Source organism: Macrotis lagotis, chromosome 2 (assembly GCF_037893015.1).
Source record: "Macrotis lagotis isolate mMagLag1 chromosome 2, bilby.v1.9.chrom.fasta, whole genome shotgun sequence".
Lineage (NCBI taxonomy): Eukaryota > Metazoa > Chordata > Mammalia > Peramelemorphia > Peramelidae > Macrotis > Macrotis lagotis.
This window is the reverse complement of record NC_133659.1, coordinates 201,274,076-201,294,934: the sequence shown is the minus strand read 5'-3', so window position 1 is coordinate 201,294,934 and position 20,859 is coordinate 201,274,076. Positions and strand designations below refer to the sequence as shown.

The window sequence follows — 20,859 nt, the reverse complement described above, 5'->3', positions numbered from 1 at the left end:
ACAGCAGGTAGGTTGGTTTGACAAATGAGGCTTCATAATTCCAATATTTTTTGAAGGATACCAGGTGCTACTTTCAGTTAACATAGTATAGTTCCAGAGTCCTTCCACTCTATAACCCTACAAAGGCAAGGAACTAAAGCATTTGCTGATTCAGATTCCTCACTTGTAGAAAGACCATCCCTAAACAAAAATGAATGATAAAAAGGAACAGATGAAGATGAACCCAAGTGAGTCTCTTAAGGAGGAATTTCTTGGCAAGGAAAAGGCTTCAAGCTTCCACGATGGGTTTTTGGGGTGGCAAAGCATTATTATCATAGCTTTATTTCACTTTGTTCTGAGGCACAAGGACAGAAGATGCACTAGATGACAGTTTACAGCAGCCATTTTCCACCTCCATGCCTGCCACTGTAAGAGTTCAGCTGTGAAAATCCAGGAAACACTCAACTTGCACCATGTTTCACAAATCCCAGGTGGTCATCTGCTAGGATCTACATAGCATGAACATATTGCCTTTTGCCCTTCCTCCACTACTGTACTGCCCCTGTTCTTTTTTTTTGTTATTGTTTGGGTTTTTTTGGCAAGGTAATAGGGTTAAGTGACTTGCCCAAGGTCACACAGCTAGGTAATTATTAAGTGTCTGAGACCAGATTTGAACTCAGGTCCTCCTGACTCCAAGACCAGTACTTGATCCACTGCGCCACCTAGCTGCCCTGCCCCTCTCTTCTTTTTCCCTCCTCTTTTTATGTCTTCTTACTATTTTGGGATCAAAAATAAAATCAATACTGTCATTGCTACTGGAAAAAATGCAATAATTTACTATTGTGCAGTTCTACTTACAGTCCTTATGGTTGCCTAGATCGGCAATTCTCAAATCTTTTTATTTCAGGACCCCTTAATATTCTTTTTTGTTTGTTTGTTTGGTTATGTAAGGCAATGGGCTTAAGTGAGTTGCCCAAGGTCACACAGCTAGATAATTAATAAGTATTTGAGTCTGAATTTGAACTCAGGTCCTCCTGACTCCAAGACCACCTAACCCAAACTTCTTATTCTTTTTTTTCTTTTTAAAGTTTTTTCCAAGGCAAATGGGGTTAAGTGGCTTGCCCAAGGCCATACAGCTAGGTAATTATTAAGTGGCTGAGACTGGATTTGAACTCAGGTACTTCTGACTCCAGGGCCAGTGCTCTATCTACTGCATCACCTAGCCACCCCTATTACTCTTTAACAATTGGGAACCCTCTCTGCCCAAAGAACTTTTGTATATGTACTTATATCTATCAATATATACACTAGATCAGAAATTAAATCATCTTAATAGTTTTATGAAGATAGTTTTAATTTTGTGGACTTCTGAAAGGGTCTTGGGACCCGCAGGGATTTCTGGACTAAAATTTGATTATCCTAGCCACCACACTCCCCATCAGAACATAAGTTCCTTGAGAACAGAGACTATTTCCTATTTGCACCTGCATCCTCAGTACTTAGCACAGTTCTTGATACATAGGGGAAGCATAATAAAAACAAAAACAATTGTCGAAGACTGACTTTCCAGTTCACTATTACCCATTATGGTGATAGCATTAGACTAATAAATCTTAGGCATACATGAATTAACAGAAGTCAAAAGAAGATTTTCATCACAGGCTGTTACCTTTTGTGACTTGAGAAAACTTCAGTTGTCTCCCCAACTCAAGAACAGACAAGTTAGGAAAGTATCAAAATACAGAAAGTGCAAATCCTGGACTTGAATACCATGGAATGAAATTTCAGGGTGTTAGAACAATTACACAAGAACAAAAAAGGATGGTCATGACTAGTGTAGGAGTAAACTCATCCCTAACTTCTGTGTCATGTATCCACTGCTGGGGTATTCGGTTTAATTAAATGAAAACTTTAAAAATGTATCAGTCTATAGTCTGCAGCACTGGCCCTGGCTGTGATGCTATTTTATGTAGCCCTGACATTGATGAGGGACACTAAGGAACAACTGTAAGGTGCTACCCTTGGTAGTTGGTTAGTCACTGATGTAACAGGGCCTTTAAGGCCCGACTCAATGTGCTTGCATTCCTTTCCGCAATGTGTCAACTCTGCTTCTTTTGCTGGCTCACAAAGGGGTATAACCATTTTAATTGTGCTCAGTGGAAGGAACATTGTTATTATCTTCATCATGCAGAAATTTCCTTCATCTCAATCCTCTTCATTCCCCTTGAATTTCTACTGTTAACTTTGGGATAGTTTCCCCTTCTGTTGTGCCTGCAGTTCCCTTATTGCTATTCTTACTCTGGTAAGAATCCCACTCATTACCACATTCCTCCTTGTCTTGGGTTTGCTGTGGTTTTTCTCTCTCAGTTGATAACAATGAGTCTGTGTTTCTGGAAGGGAGGAGGTGGGGCCTGAGAAAGCACAGATGCATCCAGGAAGACAAATCAAGTGATTGCTGTCTGAGATAAACATAAGAAAGCTAAATAAAATTCAACATACTATCTCAATTTTGGAACCTTTTGACTCTACTAAAATCTGCTTTCTGGGAGATAAAGTCATTATCAAAAAGGCAACAGATACATATCTCATTGATGTGTCAGATTGTCTAGATACTCTTAACACTAAAATAGATATCACAAAGTCTCATGCATTAAAGCATGTGGGAGCCCTTTTATTCCTGAGAGTCTAATCAGATTCTCACAGTCCACTAATTATCTAATATCTAAGGGGGCTGCATATTAGAAACAGGAAATTAGAAGGGAAAGGGGAGAGGGGCTACCACAGATATACACCAGAAAAAGACATAGAACTAAAATACAGAAAACAGAATTAAAAAAATCATCTGAGGACAAATAGTTCTAGAAAACTCAAAAACATTATGAAGAAAGTCCTTTATCACAATCCTTTATAACTTTGGATTGATGAGCATGGTTTAGGATTATCACTAAAAGGTTAAATTATGATGCCCAATATATTTAATAAGATGGAAATCTTAATACAATTTATAAAAACTTCAGTACAAAAAATCATAATTTAAGTTTTTTTTATTTTTCAATTTTTGTTATTTTCAATATTTGTTATTTTTCAATTTTTTTTTTAGATTTTTCAAGGCAATGGGGTTAAGTGGCTTGCCCAAGGCCACATGGCTAGGTAATTATTAAGTGTCTGAGGCTGGATTTGAACTCAGGTCAGTGCTCTATCCCCTGAGCTACCTAGATGCCCCTTATTTTTCAATTCTTAAGGATGTCTGAAGCTTCTGGACATCTGAGGTTTTTATGGTACTCTAAAAGTTATTATAGGTGTATGATAATTTGTAGCAATATAATTTAAGAAAGTAGGGATTATATTGAAACAATAGATATCTTCAGGTATAATAGTATTCAGTGGTGTTCATATAATGAAAACAATAAGCTTTTGATTTCTCTTTTTACCTTAAAAATGTGTGCTTTGAGGATGTGATGTCCTAATTCAATAGTCTGCTGTCGGTTTAGCTTTCCTTCTTGACGGGAAAACCAGAAGGCAAGTAATGTGTGACCACTCCTGAAAAGGAAGAAAAAGAGAAGAAATAAATAGCAAGTTTACTTTATCTTTTTTAAATCTTCTACAATTCTCACTTTTGTGAGTTCAGCAATGACTTTTATCTCTGAAAAAGTTCTATTTCACTGATTCCCAAGAAATGGTACCTGATGGGATGATTTTAAAATGTGCCTTCTTAATGATTATATGTTCTTCCAAGGGTAGTTAGGACTGGAATTAGGAAGACTCATCTTCTTGAGTTCAAATCTGGCTTCAGACACTTTTTAATTGTGTAACCCTGGACAAGTCATTTAATTTTGTTTGCCTCAGTTTCCGCATATGTCAAATTAGGTTGAAAAGGAAATGACAAACCTTTCTAGAGTCTTTGCCAAGAAAATGCCAAATGCGGGTCATAAAGAGTTGGACACAATTGAAAAATGACTGAACAAAGTTCTTATCACTGATATGCTGAACCATAGTGGGTGGCTAACCTACATCTTTTCTACCAATCATAGTACTTCCAGAATTATAAAATGTCACATCGAGAAGTTCACATATATCCCCCACACAGGTCCTTCCTCTTCCTCTTCAAATTTAAAAATTCCAAATCATAAAATGGAGGCCAAGGAACTTTTAGGAATTACCCAAAAACCTGCTTGCTTAAAAGTCTTAAAGTCTTCCTTCTCTTGCTGTATGTAGTCTTGCGGAGGCCTTACTACTAACTAAATACTCTAACAGGATGGTAGCAGTCAAAGCAAAGTCACAGCTCCTCTATGATTATCCCCAGAGTCACATATAAGATCTCTAAAGTTCCAATAAATTCACTAAACAAATGGAAATGGCATGGAGTGAACCCAGGTGAGGTCACCCTTTTCAGAGTCAGGCAAGTAGATATTGTCATAAATATAACCTTTTATTTCTATTATTTTTTAAATGTTGTTGCAAAAACCTGAGAAATGGAAGGCCTTCTTATAGGTGCCTTTTGCTATGTCAGGAACAGCAGAAGTCACATATTATATAGGAGATATCATAGGAAAATTGTCAAGAGGAAATTTAACCATTCTTTTGTCTTCCTAAAAATTACTTAATTTTTTTTGTTATTCTAAACTTGACAAACATCCACAAAAATGAACATTTCTATATGGAAAAACAAGAAAAATAGAGGCTGGGCCTGGATATTCACATCTGTACATTTGCATAAGGTAATTCAAACAGGAGCTTATGAGATACATACCCACAGTTAAGGTGTATGAAGTGGATGATGATCCAGCAAATGATATTGTTAAAGAGTAGTTAGGTGGGAAGAAAACTCAAATATAGTGCCATAAAAACCTAGAGGAGCAAGGGTATTCAGATTGAAGAGAAGTCAAGAAAGATGAAGGAAAAAAATGGCTATCATATCTGGCAATTAGGAGATCAGTAAATCCTATGTTCACAGGACCATGATCTACAGATGGCAAGGATCTTACAACCATTTAGTCGACTCTCTCTCTCTATATATATATATTACTGGAAAGTGTGGTTTTAGCTAAGTGATTAGGTCAGAGTACAAAGGTTTGAGCAAAAAAAGTAGAAATGGAGGCAACAGGTATAGGCAGCTTTTTCTAGAGTTTGGCTATGAAAGTGATAAGAGATATAGAATAATAGCTTAAGGGAAAGATTATCACAAAGTAATACAGGAAGCAAGGGACTTTTTTCTTCAGGTAAGATAAAACTAAAAAGTTGGGTGCCATAAATTTATTGACACTTGGAAATACCTTTGCTGTGAAACTTCAACTGAATTATTTTTGATAATAAATGACCATTCATGATATAAGTGAATGGAATGTAATAAAGTCTGGAAATAACAAATTTGAAGGGTTATAGAATAATTCCTGGTTAGTTTGGAAAGGCAGAGGTTGAACCTAACAGGAATCATTGCTTATACTTAAAGGAAAACTTGAAGATGACAATAGGGTATTTTTCTTCTCATTTTTATTTGATAAAAATGACTATACTTTATAGCTAGCTAAAATGACATTTTCTTGAATATTACCTTTTTACATAACTTTTATAAAAATGCTAGGCTAGTAATGCTTGGATTTCTTTGTGGGGTAATTCCACCTCATAAATTAGTTATCATTGAACTCTTTCTATATTTACATCAATTTATTCTTCCCTCTTCATATTCATGCCACTACTTTCCCCAATCCCTCCAGTGTAGCCTCTCATTACAATACTAACTTACAAGTCTCTTAACTGTTCTCCTTGCTTCTAAGTCTTGTCTCTTTTTGATCCATCCAGAATACTGAGGTTAAACTAATCTTTCTAAAAAACTTCTCATTTAAAAATAAAAATCACTGGCTCAAAAATCTTCAATGCTTCTCTATTGATCAAGTAAAAAAGGTCTTCTACCTGGCAGTAAAAGTTTTATATAACGTGTGTGTGTGTGTGTGTGTGTGTGTGTGTGTGTGTGTGTGTCTGTGTATATGTGTGTATTTCTGGCAATGGGGTTAAAGGACTTGCCCAAGGTCTCATAGCTAGGCAATTATTAAGTGTCTGAGGTCACATTTGAATTCAGGTCCTCCTGACTCCAGGGCCAGTGTGAAGCTTTATATGATCTAGCCACAGACTGCTTTTTCCAATATTTTCTATTTGTTCTTAGAATGAATTCTCTGTGGTAGCCAAAATAGTCTTCCCAAATATATTGGGATGTTATTCATATTCCCAACTTCATGTTTTTACTCATGCTTCTCCCCTTTGTTTACCCAAATCTTTTTTATCATTTAAAGTCCAGCTCATTCTTCTCCACAAAGCCTTTCTTAATTCATAATGATTTTTCTCCCTATTAACCACCAGCAATAATATGGATAATTAATTAGGCCCTACCTAATTTGTTCAAGCTCCACAGTTCTTTCTCTGGATACAGATGGTATTCTCCATTGCAGCCCCAAATTGTTCCTCATTGTTGCACTGATTGGAATGAGCAAGTCCATCAAGGTTGATCATCACCCCCATGTTGCTGTTAGGGTGTACAGTGTTTTTCTGGTTCTGCTCATCTCAGCATCAGTTCATGCAAATCCCTCCAATAAGCAAATATTTATTGACTCTATCCTTTGTACATTACAATGGCACTATATACATTGCACAACACTCTGACCTTCATACAAAGACCAAGGACTATTACCTTTAATTTAGGAAAAAAAACCTGATTATCTTATTGTTTGATCTTGCTATCTCTTATACTTTATGTTTCTTCCTTAAGGATATGATTTCTCTCTCATCACATTCAATTTGGATCAATGGATACCATGGAAACTGTACGGACTGGCAAATTGCCTTCTATGGGGGGGGGGAAGATTAGGGGAAAATTGTAAAACTCAAAATGAATAAAATATTTAAATTAAAAAATAAATACTTGCTTAAAGTATGAAAATTATAAAAGAATAACCAAGAACAATGAATAAGATTGTTAAATTGATGCTTTATTCTTACCAGTCTTTTTCTTTCTACTCAGGTAAATATAGTTTTACTTATAAGTATTGTAAGGTAAGAGATTTAGGGTTTGATGGGAACTCAAAAATCATATACTTCAATCTCCTAACTTTACGGATGAGGAATTTGAGTCCCAGAGAAATCAAGAAACTTGTACAATGTCTCAGAGGTAATAGGAAGCAGAGATTTGAATAGCAGAAACCAGATGTGACACATCTCACTAAAACACTTTTCTGCTCCAAGAAAGAATATATCAGAAATCTGATCTGAAGCTACTTAAAAGTACTTCTAAAAAGTATATACATTTCATTTTTTAAGCTGAATTCACTTCCCTATATTATTAGTTCAAAGATATCATATATTGGTATTTTCCCCTTTATCTTCAACTTGCAATGGCCCTTAATACTTTAGCTCTCTCCACCTTTCCCTTTCCCTCCCCAGGCTTCAATACCTATAAGTAAACAAATGCAATAAAAAGACTTAAAGCTGAGCGATACTTTTCTTACATAAATAGCAACCCCCACATGATTTGTTTTGCATGTTAGAGAGCTTACAAGTATTTTTTCCCTGATACCCCTTCTCCCCTTAAGTCCTATTTATAACTGGACATTCTGAAAGTCAGTGTAGTTTTTTTTAAAATTTATTTATTTAAGGCAATGAGGTTAAGTGACTTGCCCAAGTTCATACAGCTATGTAATTATTAAGTGCTTGAGACTGGATTTAAACTCAGGTACTGATTCCAGGGCTGGTGCTCTATCCACTGTACCACTTAGCTGCCCCCTCAGTGTAGTTTTAAGCTACTAAATCTGAAGAACAATTTTTATGATCATCACTAAATTTAACCAAACTGCAAAATTTAACTTACTGACATATCTCATTCTATTGCACTTTACAGATATAAATTGAAGGATTATGGCAACCTTGTATCAAGCAAGTCTATCTGCTCCATTTTTCTAACAAGCATGTGTTTGCATCATGCCTGTGTTACATTTTGGTAATTCTCACAATTTTTTCATTATTATTATTCTGTTATAGTGTTTCATGATCAGTGATCTTTAATTGTTTTAATTCTATTGTATTTGTTTTGGGGTACCACAAACCAGATCCACATATGATAGTAAACCTAATAGACAATTGTATGCTCTGATTGCTCTACCAATTGGCTATTCCCTTGTTTTTCTCCCTTTCCTTGGGCTTTTCCTATTCCCTAGGACATAACAATATTGAAATTAGGCCAATGAATAAACCCTACCACAACCCTCTAAGTGATCAAGTGAAAGGAAGAGTCAATTAATAAGTGGCAAACTTCATTATACTCTTAAGAAATTGCTGCAGCCTTCCAAACCATCAGTAGCAACCACCTTGATCAGTTAGCAGTCAAACATAATGAGGTAAAACCTACCACTAGCAAAAAGATTATGACTCTCTCTGGAGGCTCTAATGATAGCATTTTTTTTAGTGATAAAGTATTTTTAAATATTAAATTATATAATTTTTTAAAAAGACACATAATAATACCAATCCATATTTAATAGATTACAGTACAGAGTAAGCACATATTTTATATGCACTGGAAAACCAAAAAATTCTTGTGATTTGCTTTATGGTGGTATTTGCTTTATTGCAGGGATGTAGAATGAAACCCACAATATCTCTGAAGTATGCCGGTATTGAAGCCTAAAACCTATGCTGTGTAATGTCACATGTCTTCCTTATATCCATCCTATGAGATGAGTAGTAAAAATATTTATTATCTACTTCCCATTATGCTCCAACTTTACAGATTAAAGAAAACAGGATTCAGAGATATTAAGTTCTGTTCTCAAGGATGAAAAGCAAATAAATTAGTAGAGCCAGACCTAGAACCAAGGTCTTAAGTTCAAGTCTAGTATTCTTTTTATTACACCTCATTGCACTAAGCTGGCCTTAATAAACAATAAACAATTTTTTCTACCAAGAAATTTTTGCTCATGCTAGTTTTAGAGTTTGCATGCTAGTTTTAGAGTTTTGATTAGTGAAGCTAAGAATACATTTTAACAAGTTGTTTTAAAGGTATCCAATAAATGTTATCTCTAATATTTTCTTCGTCATGGTCATTTGGCTTTGTCCCTATTTAGAGGAAGACTCTTATTGCCTGAGATGCTAGAGGTTGAAAGGTAGAGAGAGAGGAACTGAGGATAGGATTGGGGTTGTATTCATCTCAATGTCAATGAATTGAAACAAAGAGAATCCTTTCTCCACATTAGATACTCATAAAGAAAATTATATATTTAATAAAGAAAAAGAACAGCTTACCACAAGATTGATCTAGTAGCTTCCTGGAGAATATAGATGTCATCCCTATGTTCCACATTAATTTTAATCTATATCTATGCCCCCATTTACTATTCAGAACAATTGGCTCCCTGTTCACAACAAACACGACTTGTTCTCATGCCTGAAAGAGAGTTTTATGTACACTTTTGATTATAGGAGAGCCAAATGAAATGCTCTATGTTATGGAATGACTCACAGAATTTCTCAAGAGTTTGCTATGAGCTAGGAGCACTCTCAATGGTACTCTGCACGAGTGAGCAAGATGGAAGATACAGCAATTTGCTTTCAGTTCTTAGGTATCTTTAGGTATACTAAGCATCAGGTACTATTTTAGGTGCTGGGGAAGATAAAGAGCTTAGATATCATAATTGTCTTATGAATGAACTTGCAGTCTAGTAAATAAGACACAGATAACTATAATGCATTATGTTACATAGTAACACATTGGAGAGTTACAAAATAAAGTGTTAGCTATGAAAACTCAGAAAGGGAAAGTTATTCATCATGAGAGTAGAATAGGTTTCCCAGAGAGAATAACATTTTGGATGGATCCTAAAATATGAGTAGAATTCTAACAGATAGAAGTTGGGGGTGGTGTGAGGAAAATGAGAGTAAGATTGTATTGTGTTTCGGTAAAAGGGGACAGACAATTTTGTTGTGGCCTGTATTCATGAAGAGAAACAGTAGGAAAGAAGGCTCAAAAGGTAATGTGGTATCAAACAAAGGAGACTCAACTGTGCTCAAAGAAATAGGAAGACACTAAAAATTCTGAGCAAAGAGTTTGCACAACTGAAACACTGGACTGAGAGAAATCAGGAATTTAAGAGATCATCTGTTTCAACTTTCTTATTTTATAGATGGGAATACAAAGAACTATAAAGAAGGACAATTTATTCTGGTAAAATATGAAGAATGCATTAGAGTGGAGCACTCCTAAGAAGGCTGTTGCAAAAGGTAGATGGCAATAAGAGCCTGAATTTGCATGTCTCCTATAGTTCTCCCCATAACCCTGAATAACTTAATTTTTTCCCCAGACAGGCAAATTTAAAATTACTTTTCCTAAGACACCACACTTTGCACACTACTCAAAGCTCCTCAGTATCTTATGCTACTCAAAGTATTGTGGCTTCAGAAACCAAGTCCAGTATGATTTTATTGTTTTTCTGGAGGCATTTACATTACTGCAAAAATCTGTGAATAGAATCTTACTCATTACAGTAATAGCCCTTGTACTCCTCATTGGGCAGCAATAACCTTGATGCCCCAGGAACCTTGTCAAAAAGACCTGTTGCTGACATCAATCTTGGTCCCAAATATTCCTGTGTGGGAGTGTGCCAACATGGGAAAGTGGAGATCATTCTTTAAGACCAAGAAAATAGAACCAACCTAAGTTAGGTAACCTTCACTGATATGGAACATCTAATTGGGGCTGCTGCAAAGAATCAAGCTGTAATGAACTTCATCAATACAATCTTTGATACCAAGAACCTGAAGGATCACAGATAGGATGACACAGTTCTTCAATCAGGCATGAAGCATTAGTCTTTCATTCAACTTTTTTTTTAGTTTTTTTTTTTGCAACGCAAATGGGGTTAAGTGGCTTGCCCAAGGCCACACAGCTAAGTAATTATTAAGTGTCTGAGGTTGGATTTGAACTCAGGTACTCCTGACTCCAGGGCCGGTGCTTTATCCACTGTGCCACCTAGCTGCCCCTCTTTCATTCAAATTCACCAACCAATGTTCCTTCTCTCTAGAAGAAACTGTCCGACCTGATGAAGATGAAAGAAATTGCTGAGGCTTATTTTGGGAAGACTGGTAAAATTGCTGTGGTCACTGTAACAACTACTGAAAATGTCTTCCAATGTCAGGCCACTAAAGAAGCTTGAGGCTCAATGTGCTCTCAACTGCAAGAATTGCCTATGGTTTGGACAAAAAGGTTGGTGTTGTTTGGACAAAAAGGTTGGCGTTGAGAGGAATGTATTGATCTCTGACCTTTTAGGTGGTATTTTTGATGCTTCCATTCTTACCATTGCAGATGGTATCTTTGAAGTCATCTACAGTTAGGGATAATCTTTTGAGGTGAAGAAGACTTTGATAACCACAAGGTCAATCATTTCATTGCTGAGTTCAAATAAAAGCCAAAGAAAAACATCAGTGGGAACAAGAGGATTGTCCCCTAATTTTGTATCACTTGATAATGTGGAAAAGCATATACTGTTGTGATTAACTCCATCTATGAAGGTATTGACTTCTTTATTTCTATTACCCATACCCATTTTGAAGAGCTGAGTGTTGACCTCTTCCATGGCATAATGGGCCTGTGAAAAAGGTCTGAAGAGATGCCAAACTAGATCAAGTCACACATGCATGATATAGTTTTAGTATATATTCTACTTATATTTCCAACATGCAGAAATTTTATGCAAGATTTCTTCCATGACAAGGAGCTAGATAAAAGTATTAATTCTGATGAAGCTATTATAGTGCAGTTAGCTAAGTTTTCATCTGGACATAAAGCCTATTTGCCTGCTACTATTGGCTATCACTTCTCTTTCCCTTGCTATTGAAACTTGCTGACATTTCTGATTAAATGCCATACCACCATCCTTATTAAGCAGATATAGACCTTATTCACAGAAAGCTATGAAAAGCACAGTGTGCTTATTTATTTAGATTTATTAAAATGAAGGACCAATGACAAAGAATAACAATTTACTTGATAAGTTTGAGCTCACTGGAATGCACCTGCCTCTAGGAATGGTTCCTTAGATTGAAGAACCTTTGACATTGATATAAATGACATCCTTAATGTATCTTCTATAGATAAGAGCATTTGCCCAATGCAAAGGTCATTTGAACAAAAAAGACATTGAAGGGATTTTCCAGGAAGCTAAGAAATACAAGGCTGAACATGAGAACCTGAGATATGAAGTATTTTCCAAGAAGGCACTACATTCTTATTTATTATTTTATTTTAGGCAAGGCAATGGGGTTAAGTGACTTGCCCAAGGTCACTCACACAACTAAGTATTAAATATCAGAGGCTGAATTTGAACTCAGGTCCTCCTGACTTCAGGGTTGGTAGCTATCTCAATCATCATCATCATTATTATTGTTATTATGATTATTATTATTAAACATGAAGGCAGTCAAGGTTGGTAAACTCCAAGGCAAAAGTCATGAGGACAGGCAGAACATCCTTGACAAATATTGTGAAATAACCAATTGATTAGATAAGAACTAGACTACTGAGAAGGAAGACTCTAAATCTAAATCTAAATCTAAAAGAATTGGAGAAGGTTTGCAGCTATCATTATTAAACTGTATCAGTGTCCAGGCATTGACAAAAGGCTGAACAGCTCCATTGCAAAGTGCTACTTCTCAATCCATCACTGAAAAAGTTAACTAAATGTATCAGAAGAAAGAACATACACATAACTTTCCAAAAAAACCTGAAGGATTCAAATCTGATATAGCAGTTAAAAATATTTAAATTACTATGCAAATCTGAGCATTTTGAATACCTGAATGTATTCAGAGGGAAAGAAGTGAACATCACCAAGCTTTATCTGTACTATAAACAAGTAGAAATTCAATTCTTATTCTGGAGAATAAAACCTATTTATAATTGGCATCATTAAAAAAAAGCCTATGGGTCAACTAGCATTGCTAGTTTGATGAAACTATGAGAAGGAGAAATTTCTTTCCCATGGGAAGCCTTGCATAGGAGACATTTCTTTCCCATGGGAAATCTTGCTACATGTTTGAACAGAAAAATGGAAAAAAAAACACCTGATCTACTTGCTATAATAAATTATCCATTAATATTTTAACTTTCCCAAAATATTCCCTAAATTCCACTGATTTTCAGAGCCTCTCTACATCCTCATCAGTCTCCTGCCTTTATACTTTTTTCCTTTTTTTCCTCTTTCAGCTAACTCTGAACTTCTCTACTTTGATTTTGTTTTCCAAGGAATATAAAAATGATATGCCAGTCAGGTATAAGAACTTTTTAATAATACCAAGACTCACTGGTTTTGAATGTTTCTCCCTTTGCAATTGCAAGTAATAAAGAACAATATTTTAGTTAGGTCAGACATGCAGAACATGCAGCTGGTTCTTCAATGATATAAAGCAGATTTATGGAATTGGGACTTGGTCTGGATTATGCTGCTTCCTTCAATGTTCATAGCTTCCTACTTCCAACTCTGTCTATTACTGCATCATTGCTCTTGGAAGGATGAAGGTCAATAGATATCTTTTGACTATTCTCCCAATGGAGAGACAGCTAGCAAGGTTTTGTGAGGCAGGGTGTTAACCATTTCATGTTTACTGTGTCTTTTATGCTGTGCTGTTCTGAGATTCATCATTAATTGTATGTCAGCATAATTTATTTTGGAACCAATTAGGACTTAAAAAGATTCATTTAAAGCATAGATCTTCACTGAACTTTCAATCAGTTGATATGTAAATATCTCACATACTTTTTGTTCCATTATTAAGACTATTTCTGCAATTCACTTATAATGAATGAGTCTTCCACAACTATTGATCTTTCATAGTTCAGTTGCTGACAGCATTGATTTTAATAAACCTGAAAAGTCCTTTGGTTCTGAACAGCTGTTCTTTGGAGATGGATAAATGATTTGTTTTAATAGTAATAACAGCTAGGATTTGAATTTATAAAGTGCTTTATAAATATAATCTCCCTTTATCCTCACAGCAATTCTCAGAGGTAGGTGCTGTTATTATGTTCATTTTGCAGATGAGAAAACTAAGGTGGAAGAAGATTAAGTAATTTTTACCAGAATCACACAGCTAATAAGTTTCTGAAACTGTATTTATACTCAGGTTTTTCTGATTCCAAGTCCAGCTTTCTCTCTACTGTACTACATAACTGTCTATTTGCAGAAAAAATATGTTATCTTGTGCTGAGCTAGTAATAATGGCTACTGATTACTCTGCCATTTATTACTGTTTGACAGTCACTGCTTAGGTTAAGCTCTGGCATTTTCCTTTTTTTTTTTTGATTCAGCTCAATGTTCAGTTTGCTGTCTAATCCACTTTGTATATCATAGGAAAATGCAAATTCTGCTGTTTAAGGCTTATTAGCAAAAATGAACTGATTATTTAGTCACATATTCCAATTCTTATCCATCTTAGAAGTAAAACTAGTGGCTTATTCTGAACATTCTATTTCAAAAATGTTTATAGTAGTTATTCATACAGGCAAATCATGCCTATATAATGCCTATATATTATACGTGTATAATTGTACATATACATATATGAATACACACCCAAATAAAATTTCATTTTCTTCATAAGGTTTTACAAATATGGGAATAAGGTGACCTCCATCTACTCAGGATGGCTTTGGGGACCAATACTGGTTTGCAATGTCTAAAAAAAGATATGAGATCTACTAACACAACCTACTTTTTCACCTAGATTGCCAACTTAAAAGATGAAGACAGGTTATAGATTTGGAACTCATGGCTTCTGTTGAGGACAAAGGGATTTAGAAAATAGTAGGAAATCTGTGCACGGGTAAACTGAAGAAGAAATACATTTTCTCCAGTATGACTCCTGGTATGTGGGAAAACCCTATATATGTATCCAATAGTTTATGTTGAGGGCAAAGGTTAAATTCCAAAAGACTATTATTATGGTAATCTTCCCCTGGCTTTCAGGAAATAAAATCATGACTTCAAAACAACTCTCAACTGACAAATGGAAGTATCTAAAGTTAACGATGAAGATGTGGCCTCTGATCAAGGGATCAATAAGCTAACTTTATCTCCAATTTGATAATGTGGTAAGTGAGAGTCTAGGGATCCTCTGATTCCCAATCTGTAAGAAATAGTTTAAGTTTCAAGTGGTCCTCATTTTTTCCCCTGCTCTAGGACTTCCTTAGCCATCTTTAGAACCACCTCTTCTCTCTTATCTCTCTCTCTCTCTCTCTAAGGTTTTTGCAAGGCAATTGGGGTTAATTGGCTTGCCTAAGGCTGCATAGCTAGGTAATAAGTCAGAGGTCGGATTTGAACTCAGGCACTCCTGACTTCAGGGCTGGTGCTCTATCCACTGTGCCACCCAGCCGCCCCTAGAACCACCATCTCTTAAACAAGAACTTCTTCAAGAAGTTTATAACTGCCCTCACTAATTGTGGGCCCCAAATGTGTGTGAGTGTGTGTGACCCTACATGATATCTAAGCTCCTTCTACCTCTAAAAACAGTGATCCTAACTCTACTTTGAATAAAGGGGATGAACAGCTTTAACTTCTGAGGGTCTTTCAGATCTAATTATTCCACAAGAATTATTTTTTTCTTTGTGCTGTGAAGATTGTGGATAATGAGATTGCCAGAGAAAAATTCTCTGTCTTGATCAAATTGATATGAAAACCTTCTGATTTTTTAAAAGATAAAAATGCAACTAATTCACTAGCAACTATTAAAAAAACATTAAATTCTTTGTCTAAATGGTAAAATACTCTCAAAAAAAATAGACTTTGCAAGTTGGAAGAAACCCTAATTTTAGAGATAAAGAGATAGCTTAAAGAAGAAATCTTCTTTGTTCAAAGTCACATTATTTCTCCCTTGTACCACCATGACAAACTCTGCTATATCATTTCATTAGATGCAATCATATCATGGTCACGTTTCTAGTTCTACTCTTTGCCATTAAGTATACAATCAACCCTTTCACATTGTGACTTTCCCCATTGCAGTTTCAATATATGATATATGTGGATTGGCAGAAGAAATTAAATGGGAATTTTCTGGAAGCTGTAGACAACATGTGAAGGCTACCAGATGACATAGAAAAAGTTTAGAAACTCAGAAATGCATGAAATATATGTACTGTATTGTATAATTTTACCTTTTAATACCATAATAATTCAGACTTCTTCTCTGGTACAAAGGGAGGGTCAAAAATTTTTTTAAGGTATTTTTTTTTTGCAAGGCAAATGGGGTTAAGTGGCTTGCCCAAGGTCACACAGCTAGGTAATTATTAAGTGTCTGAGACCAGATTTGAACCCAGGTACTCCTGACTCCAAGGCCAGTGCTTTATCCACTGCACCACCTAGCCACCCAAGAGTCAAAAATTTTTACTTGGATTGTTCAGATCGATCTTCAGTGATGCTGCACCCCTACCTCATGTGATGTGAAAGGAATAATCTAGAGATCTCTCTTTAGTATGTATTCGGTCACAATGTCTGCTCTCCCAGTGTGTCAGCTTCATTCTGAATGCTTGCCATGGGTAAGTCACAGATGGAAAGCTCTGAGATACTTGTACACATGTTGTATTTTGGAGAAATTCACTGTGTTTTTCACTTGCAGATTGCAACTAATTCATTAGAGCCTCTTGAATAGAGGCTAAACTTTTGAATCTGTAGATCACTTGGCTAGGATGGTTGGCTACTTGATAAAACTTGCAAAATCTTTCTGAGAATAATTCTTAATGTACTATTAAGCAATGTGAGACAGGACTGTTTCCTTGCTCTATTATCAACACTTTAGATACTCAAGATTACCAGTGAGAATTGCAATAACAACCTTTGTATAGATTCAAATAGTTTCTGGGAGAAATTAAGATTCTTTTTTTTCATACTCTGGGAAACTTTTTGGTTTGTCATAAACAGCAAAAGCAAAAACAAACAAAACAAATAAGCAGATCAAAGAAAACAATACAAAAAAATCCCAAAACCCTCGGATCCAGTTTAGATGCTTCTTACTGGAAGCAAATGATACTTTTCTGGGTAAAATTTACCCTTTTCCATGCACATTCTTTTGGAGGACATGACGTATTTCACTGCTTGACTATATTCTGGCACAAATGCAGGGCCAAATTGCTAATGAATTAGTATTTAAGTTTAAAAATTGTTGGGAAGAGCACTAAAAAGTTCACAAACATAGCTGTTTCCACTAGGAGCTAATTAATGATTATGCTCACAATGGTGTCAAAATCATGTCTTGGCCAAATATTATAGGGATGAGAGTTTAAGAGCTGAATGGTCATCTGGTCTAACACCCTCATTTTATAAATAAGGAAGCGGATATGTCTAGTAATTTTGAGGAGTTAGATTATAGAGTATATTAAACCCTACCTTAGTTTTTGTTCTCCTGAGCTTTGATGAGCATTGTGTATATTGGTGTCTTCTGAAGCACAAGTTTTGAGGGTTTAGCAATAATTGTTTTTAAAAAAATAAAAAAACAAAACCAAAAAAACTTAGTATTTACCAGATACCTCTGGGTGGAAACAGACAAATTTTTGTGAGAAACAGTTTGGAGTATTTTGTAGCAATAAATTGCCCTGAAGGCAATTACAGCTCTGGCATTAGCTTTGTTGTTTGACTATGAACCAAACCATTTAACTATTCCAGGTTTCACTTGTGTCATCTGTAAATTGAGAATAATTATACCTTACATGCCTAAAGGCAGAAGGCTGGGTCACACAATTCCCCAAGATCTCTTTTAGTACTAAGACCTAAGATTCTCTTTTCCAAGTGTAGTGTTCAACTCCTTGCTGACTTAATTGGAATAAGTTTTTCCTAGCCTAAGTGATTAATGTTTGACCTTTAAAAAGCTACCACAATGAACTAACACTGACTCCACTAAAAAGATAGTTTTTTTTAAAGACTCAATTCTCTTTTTCCTCATTTCAGTAAAACACTGAGAGCAACTGTCAAGTTATCAAAATAGCAATAGCATGTAATACTTAGTGGAATCTAAGTCAGTAAATACACTCACAGGTTGAGTCCCCAGAAGATGGCTGCTCCCTTGAAGTTCTAGAGGTACCCTGAGGGAACCCATTTCTAAAACTATGATTCATAATTCTCAACTAATATGTTCCCCATTAAACTGTGAGCTCCTTGAGAGTAGAATTGGTTTTTTTTTTTGTATCCCCAGATCTTGGTGCAGCTGACTGAATTAACAGTTAGTTCATGGATATAATTAGCTCTTTGTTGTCTGTTCAGTCATTCTCAGTCATGTCTGACTCTTTATGACCCCATTCGGGATTTTCTTGGCAAAGATACTGGAATTGCTATTTCCTTCTCTAGCTTGATTTACAGATGAAGAAACTGATTTTTCAGGGTTAAATGACTTGCCCACAATCACAAAGCTAGTCTGAGACCAGATTTGAACTCAGGAAGATAGGTCTTCCTGACTCCAGGCTCAACACTATCCAATTCACTAACCAGTGCTCCTAATTAGCTCTTAGCAAAGGCATTTACTAAGACATAACAACAGTAAGAGAACTATTTATGTTAGTCTTAAAAACTTACCTGGGGTCACAAAGAAATTTGGTTTTTTCTCCTTCTTCTCTCCAGATGAGCCATTCTCGAAAAGAAGGATGCACGAACATGCGGGTCATGTCTCTACGTTTAATTAAAAACATGGAAAGGTTCTCCATCCTTTGCTGAAAATCTTCCCACTCCAGAGTACCCTCAATGCTGCCTGCATTGATGGCCTGGAAGATATGCTCGTCTGTCAGTGGGTGAAGAGAGGCTACTGCAACATTCAGAAGAGGCATCACCCGGTCAAAGGAGGATTGGGTTGGGAACTTCATATTGCACTGAAGCAAGTAAACCTCAGAGAGAGACACAGGAACTACTTTGTAGCTAGAACTCTTTAAGACCAGATATCCCTTCTCTATGAGATCAAATGTGAGTTTTAGGTACAGATAGGATCCCTGACTGAGAGTCTTGAGATGAGAACTGAGTTTTCCAAATGTAGTGTTGTCCATTTTGCCATTAAGTGAAATGTTATTTTGAATCTCTAAGCTGCTGTGAATCCTGTGCAGGATATATGCTTGGAGGTCTTGGTCTATGGCTTCATTCTCTTCCAGGCGATCCAAGAAGATCCTATGGAAGGGCAGTAATTTGGTAATTTCCTACAACAGACAAAGACATCATTATTGCAGGGGGGAAAAAACTTTTATAGTTTTTCTCCACTTGTTTGTGCTAAAGTCTTTTGGAGCTCTGGAGATAAAGGATAAAGAAAAAAAGGCAAATCCAAAGAAGCAAAATAGATGGGGCTACTTTCAAAGTCCCTTTATTTCAAATATTTGCTTCCATCAAACAGTCCAGTTACTGATCAGGAAACTCTACTTTGACACACAAGTTACTACATTATATTCTGTAATTTCTTTGCAATTTCTCTTGTGTTCCATCATTTAAGGCCATGCTTCCCACTAGGTGATAAGTATTTCATCTACAAACTGTGTTCATGTGCTACTATTTTCTATTTCAATATGTCTTCTGGAGACAATATACAGTATCAATTCTATTTTTCCTCAATTCAGTAAAACACTGAGAGATTTTGTCAAGTTATCAAAATAGCAATAGCATATGGAATCTAAGATAACAGATACACTCACAGGTTGGGTCCCCAGAAGGTGGTTGCCCTTGAAATTCTAGAGGAACCCTGTGGGTATCCAATTCTAAAACTATAGCTTACAATCTTCAACCAGTGAATTTACCATTAGATTGTAGGTTCAAGTGACTGGCTCTAGTGAGAGGAAGTCTAGATACTTTAGCAATTTACTGGGAAGATATTTGGGGGCATGCAGGACCTTGTGGTGTTATTTGTCTTTTTATAAATACAGGGGTCTAACTTTTGAGAAGCTATAAACTTCCTGGTTGACTCAAAACAAAGTTTATTTAATATTCAGCTGAAGTGAACACAATATCTGTTGAGTTCATTTTTGCAGATCCTGATTCAAAAAATTATGGAGGGCTATGATAAAAGGATTAGAAGCAAACGGATTATTATTCTTCCTGTTGTTTGGTTGTCACTGAAAAAAAAACATACAAATAATTCCCCTAAGTTATTTCTGTTCTTTGAGATTATATGTAAAAACATGCATATATATCACATATTCTTTCCCTAAACTCTAGCTGAACTTCAAACCAATCATAGTCAGTGTTCAAACTGCTCTTCATATATAAACATAATATACTACATTCAGGGGAATGCAGTTTTTGTTCCTTTAGTGGGATAGCAACCAAGATGAGGGGACCATAAAACACAGTGAAGCTAAATGATGACAAACAAAATGACCTTGACATCCTTATTATAATTTCCATTACAAATGTAGGAAAAGATAAGTATCAGTGTGTGTGTGTGTGTGTGTGTGTGTGTGTATATATATATATATATATATATATATACATATATATATGTGTATATATATATATATATATATATATATATATATATATATGTATATGGTGAGAGTGTGATAAAGTAAAAAGAATCATGGGAATTAGTCCAACTTTCTCATTTTACCAATAAGAAAATTGATGACTTGAGAGGTTAAGTGACTTGCTGAAGGATCACAGGCAGTAAGTGGCAGAGAAGGAATTTGAACCCAGGTTATCTGACTCTACATACAAAACTCTTTCTATAATCTCATTTTCCCTGTGTTGACCTCAAAGGCCCTAGCTTTTTCTTCTAGGCTATTAAATGACAATAAAGTTGACAGGATAGCTTTTGATGAAGAAATTTCTGATCTACATACTGGGGAATGAGCCTCTCAACACAATTTAATATTGTCAATATTTCTTGAAG

The 20,859-nt window shown here is 35.6% G+C and overlaps 1 protein-coding gene across 7 annotated transcripts in view; it reads right to left on the bottom strand.

The window, feature by feature from the left end:
* The window catches only part of TANC2 (tetratricopeptide repeat, ankyrin repeat and coiled-coil containing 2), a 649,103-nt gene that overhangs the window by 59,590 nt on the left and 568,654 nt on the right, over positions 1-20,859 (bottom strand). For all 7 annotated transcript variants that reach the window (XM_074224430.1, XM_074224434.1, XM_074224431.1 and 4 more), the window contains 2 exons: positions 18,573-19,180; positions 3,411-3,519 (listed from right to left, as the gene is read on the bottom strand). In XM_074224430.1, coding sequence (XP_074080531.1) covers positions 3,411-3,519; positions 18,573-19,180 — 717 coding nt within the window. The remainder of the gene's footprint in view (positions 1-3,410; positions 3,520-18,572; positions 19,181-20,859) is intronic.